General features: G+C 34.7%; 1 protein-coding gene across 15 annotated transcripts in view; it reads left to right on the top strand.

Annotated features, from left to right (window-relative positions):
* RBM26 (RNA binding motif protein 26) overlaps window positions 1–6065 on the top strand; it is an 83495-nt gene that overhangs the window by 22930 nt on the left and 54500 nt on the right. For all 15 annotated transcript variants that reach the window (XM_023513177.1, XM_023513189.1, XM_023513176.1 and 12 more), the window contains exons 2-3: window positions 2706–2824; window positions 3478–3614. In XM_023513177.1, the coding sequence (XP_023368945.1) occupies window positions 2706–2824; window positions 3478–3614 (256 nt within the window). The remainder of the gene's footprint in view (window positions 1–2705; window positions 2825–3477; window positions 3615–6065) is intronic.

Consider the following 6065-nt stretch of genomic DNA (forward strand, 5'->3'; position numbering starts at 1 on the left):
CTAGTCCTTCTGGTGCTATTTTTATTTAAGTCTTTTGTTTTAAACCACCTATCCCAGAATCTTAAGATAATGTTTTGCATGTGAGTACATGCAGCTGCACAAGAAACTAAACTGAACTTTCTTCTCCTTTCCTAGTCTGTTAGGGGGAAGAACCAGCATTATTACTTTGGTGTTTGGTGTGAATATTCAATCAATAAAAATGATGTACCATTAAAAAAAAAAAAGCAATAGTACTTGAGTTGATGGCTGTAACTCTAGATGTTTATAGCAATAAGTAAATTGGAGGTCTGGTTTCTGCTTATGTCCTTGTAAGAGGCAATCTAGTATAGTGGTTAAGAGTCTGGACCATGGAGTATGAGATTGAGTTTTAAACTTTGGTTCTATAACTTCCTTGCTACATAGTCTTTGGAAGTCTACTTAGTTTTTCTCTGAGTCTCACTTTCTTCATCAGTTAAAACAAGAGCTCAGTATAGTATGAAAAGTTTGGATTGCATTTCATAGCACATACCACGTGTTCAGTAAATGTCAGTTTACTGTTGCTTTCATTACTCTTACATTGTAAAATTATCTTTAAGTAGGTAACAATTTTAGCTTAGTTTCAAACAATAAATCTGGTGTTTTGAATTGGGTGAACATAGTTTAGGCACCAAAAACTTTCCTTCCTAGGCTTGGCATGATGACTCACCTATAATCCCAGAACTTTGAGAGGCCAAGGCAGGAGGATCACCTGAGGCCAAGAGATCAAGACCATCCCAGGGTAATAGATCAAGATCCCATCGGTACCAAAACAAACAAAAAGACAATTTTCCTTTATGATATTATGTTAAATGAAATAAGCCAGGCACAGGAAGATAAATACTACATGTTATCACTCATATTTGGAAGCTAAATAAGTTGATCTCATAAAAATACAGGCAGAATAGTGGTTACTAAAGGCCAGGACTGGTAGGTAGGGAGTTTGGGGGTTGGAAGAGGTTGGCTAACAGATACAAAATTATGGCTAGATATAGGAGGAATAAATTCTAGTGTTCTTTAACATTCTGGAGTGGCTGTAGTTAATTATTTATATTTTCAAATGGGTAGAAGAGAGAGGTTTGAATCTTTCTAAGAGAAAGGGATGATAAATGTTTGAGGTAATAGCTATGCTAATTACCCTAACTTGATTATTACACTATGTACCAGTACTGACGTATCACACTGTCCATCGTTCACTTAGTTTTCACTGTCATCCCTTCATATAAGTAACAACTGTTATTAGTTGTTTATCTTTCCTCCTATGTATTTCAAGCATAACTCTTCTCCCCCAACACCAAGAGTAACATGCTATGCAAACTTTTTCTATACCTTGCTTTTTAAATTTAATAAATTTAAAATGAAGATTTTGCTAATAAATGAAAACTTCATTACTTTTTTTGTGCCCTTTTGCTGCGTATGTCATTCCTTTGTGTGGATTTAATATATTTTTCCAGTCCTTTGTACCTGGATGGACATTTATACATTTTTGATTTTACAATCAGTATGACAGTGAATAACTTCTACACATGTAATTTTGAATATGTAAGTGTATCTGTAGAATAAATTCATAGAAGTCGAATTGCTGAATCAGATTGCATCTGTTAACTCGATAAAGCCAGAACATTCTTCCATTGGGCTACCACTATACTCAGACCGGATTAAAGTATGAAAGTTTCTGGTCTCCTTAATCTTGCTAGCAGAATATGTTTTTCATATTTTTGGATTTTTCCAACCTAATAAACTAGAAATGACATTTCATTGTAACTAAAGCTTGCATTTCTCTTGTGGATGAGGTTGAAGTTTTACCCTTTTGTTTCCTTTTTAGTATCTGTTCATATCCTTTGTTTTTTTCTCCTCTTACGTTGTTGATCTTGATCAATGAAACTGTACAGATTAGAAGAATATGCCTTTTTGTGATGAATTAAGCCATTTGAGCTATTTTCTCATTTTGTCAACTTTTCATTCTAAAGTTTTTAATTTTTTTTTTTAATAAAATCACTTAATTGTTTTGTGATATATGGATTTTTTGTCTTCATTAGCTCTCCAGGGTTGTAAAATGAGTCATGTTGTCTTCTAGTACTGTAATGGTTTCTTTTATATTTATTATGGTATATGGAATAAATTATAGATTCAAGTTTAGGTTTTTAAAAGGTAACTCCCAGATTTGTTTCATTACTATTTACTGCATGATTCATCTTTTCTTTCTTTCTTTCTTTTTTTTTTTTTTTTTGAGACAGAGTCTCATTTTATCACCTTCAATAGAGTGCTGTGGTGTTACCACAGCTCACAGCAACCTGCAACTCCTGAGCTTAGGCAATTCTCTTGCCTCAGCCTCCCAAGTAGCTGGGACTACAGGCGCCCGCCACAATGCCCAGCTCCTTTTCTTTGTTGATTTGGATGCCACCTTTATAAAATTTAAATTCCTAGTGCGTAGAGTATTTGGGTCTACTTTTAGATTGTCTTTCTGCTGTTTAATTAGTATATTGTGTGGTATGCCTTTAAATAATGACTTTTAAATAATAAATAAATATACAAAGCATGTAAGGTGTATTAATATAAGAAGAACTTACATTTCTTCAGTACCTTAGCAATCATATCTACTAAGTTGGTTTACAACTGGAATTTGTAGAATGTGAAGTTGGTTATGGCTAAATTTCCTTCAACATTGCTTATTTTTTTTTTTTTTTTAGCTGTGATGCGGATCCATCAGCACTAGCAAAATATGTCCTGGCTTTGGTAAAGAAAGATAAAAGTGAAAAAGAGTTAAAGGCATTATGTATTGATCAGCTGGATGTATTTCTTCAGAAAGGTAAGATGTTTGGTATTAAATACTATTTTATTTTAGTAAGTTATTTAAAATAATGTTTTCTATAGAGTATTGAAGGAACTCAATAAGAGATAGGCTCCAATTATAACAAAGTTGAGCAAATATTATTATTACTGGTTATATCTCTAAGCTTATTTAAAATGGAAGCCTCTTTTGATCAACATCCTCATGCTTATTCTTAAAGCATATTTATGCTGATATTTTTTATTACTTACATAGGCTAAAAGATTAAGAAAAGGACTAAATCCTCCTTTATTTATTTAATGCTGCTTAGGAAACTGCTTTGAATATTGACTAGCATATTGCTTTTCAACTTTTTGCAAGTTGCCCACATCTAGATAATGGTAGACACATTTTGGCCCAGTCACTGGGGCTCCCCAGAGAAGACTAGTTATTGCTAGAAGTGATTGGCCTAGAAGTTCTGCCCATTCTAGTCCTTACTACCCTAAAAATTGAATGAATCAGGAGTTGTGCGATGGCACACTGGTGGGAAGCTCTTTATGTTGGTATAATTCCTAGATTTCTAATAGTCAAGGTATAGTTTATCATATTAGAGTTCTGATGTATAAAGTGATGAATTAATATCTTAGCAAATGTCCTACAATATGTCTTTCAATCTTTGGTTTTATTTATAGAGACACAGATATTTGTGGAAAAACTTTTTGATGCTGTGAATACAAAGAGTTATCTACCTCCTCCTGAGCAACCATCATCAGGAAGCCTGAAGGTAGAATTTTTTCAGCACCAAGAAAAAGATATAAAGAAAGAAGAGGTAAAGATTTGTGTTATATCTTACAGGCTATTTAAACATTAAAGGAATACTTGAACTGAGTTTTATCTTACGTGTCTGCATGTTTAGAGTCCTCAACACAATTTTCAGATTTGATGATTTCACTATGAGGAAGTGATAGGACTCCGTATGTAATCATACTCATGGCTATGACTTATTACAGCAAAAGGATTCAAAACAAAGTCAGCAGGTGGAAAAGGTATATGAGGGAAAATCCAATGCAAAACAGGCATAAGCTTCCAAAGTGCTCAGAATCACACAGGATGAACTTAATTCCTCTAGCAATGAGTTGTGACAACACTTATGAATCGGGGAAGCTCATTGGAGAATACTCAGGGTTTTTATTTGGCACTCATCACATAGGTACCCTCTACCTCATATTCACCCAAATTCCAGACTCCTAGGAGGAAAGCCAGTATTTATCATAAACCATATTGTTTTTACAAATGGTTCAGGCTTAGTAAGAATGTCAGGGAATAGTAAGAATCTTCCAGAAATCAAGGTTCCCAGGAACCAGCCAAAGGCTAGCCTTAAAAGTAGACCTTTCTAAGGATAGTAGTCTTGGGTCTGCTTTTAACTCTTTTCTCATGGTATCTTAATAGACATGGAATCTGTGTTCTATGACATAATTAAGTCATCAATAGATCACTACTTCTGTCGTGCCTTTAGAAGGGAATTATTTTGAAGATAGTCAAAAACAAAGACCTTCACAGGGCAATGAATGATCTTCTCTGTTCACTCTCATCTAATAGTCATAAAAAATCCAGTTTTTCTCAACTTGATGTTAAAAGATTATAATTTCAGTGAAAATAATTATTAGCAATTAAGCTATTTATGTTTCTGGGTTCAGCTTTGCTTTAGGTCAAACAAATCTTGGTTAAGATTTTGGTCTAATAAGTCACTGGTTTGTGACTTTTTGGTTACTTTTCTGAGCCTCAGTTTACTCACCTGTGAAATGGAAATATAGAGTTGTTATGAGAAATAAGTAAAATAATGTAAATAAAGCATTTGGCATAGTGCATAGCATATGGTAGAGTCTCAATAAATGGTGACTGGTGTCATTGTTGAGCGATTGTTGGATGATGGAAGATTGTAGTTGTAACCTGTGTTTTTTTCTCCTTTTATGTTCTTTCCCCAGATTATATAAGCAATGCAGTTTAATACATATTTATATATATATAATACTATGTGATAATTCACCAATTTTTTTGAGACAGAGTCTATGTCACTCTTGGTAGAGTGCTGTGGCGTCACAGCTCACAGGAACCTCTAACTCTTGGGCTTAAGCGATTCTTGTGCCTCAGCCTCCCAAGTAGCTGGGACCACAGGAGCCCACCACAGTGCCTGGCTATTTTTTTGTTGTAGTAGTCATTGTTGTTTGGCAGACCCAGGGCTGGGTTCGAACCCTCCAGCTCTGGTGTATGTGGCCAGCACCCTAGCTGCTGAGCTATAGGCACCAAGCCTCCAATGTATTTTTATGTCTGTATCTGAGTACATTTCCACACATGTATATGTGTGTATTTTAATACACACATCCATGTTTCACACTCAACACATACATACATATATATAACATCCCAGTCAGTTTTATCTGCAGAGGATGACCAGAATATAATTTTATAAATGGGCATAATTCTACTTAACAGTATAGGGGTTCTGTTGGTAAGGAAGAAAGGGACAATGAATATTGTATTGGCAGTTGCTTATGCCACATGGAGATACACGGTAATGTATTTAAGCTTTGCCCAGTGGTATAAATTTGGGTTGGTTTCATATTTTTGTTGCTAATTATATTTTAATTCTCAAAAAGTCTGGAGTAAATCACATGCACTTGGTTTGAGAAGTAGTCTCTCCCCAAATTAAGTTAGTGGCAACGCTTTATCCTTATATATGTATGTATTGATACAATAGTACTTTATCACAATTGTTTTGACCAATTGTGGAGGATATTTATCCTTGTTTTTTCAGAATTGTCTAAATGCCAGATGGCAGTCTGAGTTTAAAATGCTGTGGGTGTACTAAAATTTCTAAGATGGGCATGTACTATGGAGCATGGTAATATGCCAACATAAATTACTCAGAGGAGTGCATTGAGATAACTCGAAGAGAAAGATCACATCAGGAGGGTTGGTATTGGTACCAAATTTTTTATCTGGATTAAGAAGAGAGCTAGAGTAGTGGGAAGAGAACTGGAATAGAGAAGAGAAAAGGCAAATTGTTAAAAAAGAAGACTTTAACAAATAATTTCCTCTAGATTGGTCTGTTAATAGAGTTTCCATGGATTTAATTTCTCATCTATGATGTGGGAATGGTGGCGTAAACTAAAAGATGTGTACCTTATTTGCAGTGCATAAAAACATCTTTAAAAATGTCAAATCTTGGCTCGGCGCCTATAGCTCAACGGGCTAAGGCGCCAGCCACGTACACCTAAGG

This window comes from Otolemur garnettii, unplaced genomic scaffold (assembly GCF_000181295.1).
Source record: "Otolemur garnettii isolate 467f Iridium unplaced genomic scaffold, OtoGar3 scaffold00036, whole genome shotgun sequence".
Lineage (NCBI taxonomy): Eukaryota > Metazoa > Chordata > Mammalia > Primates > Galagidae > Otolemur > Otolemur garnettii.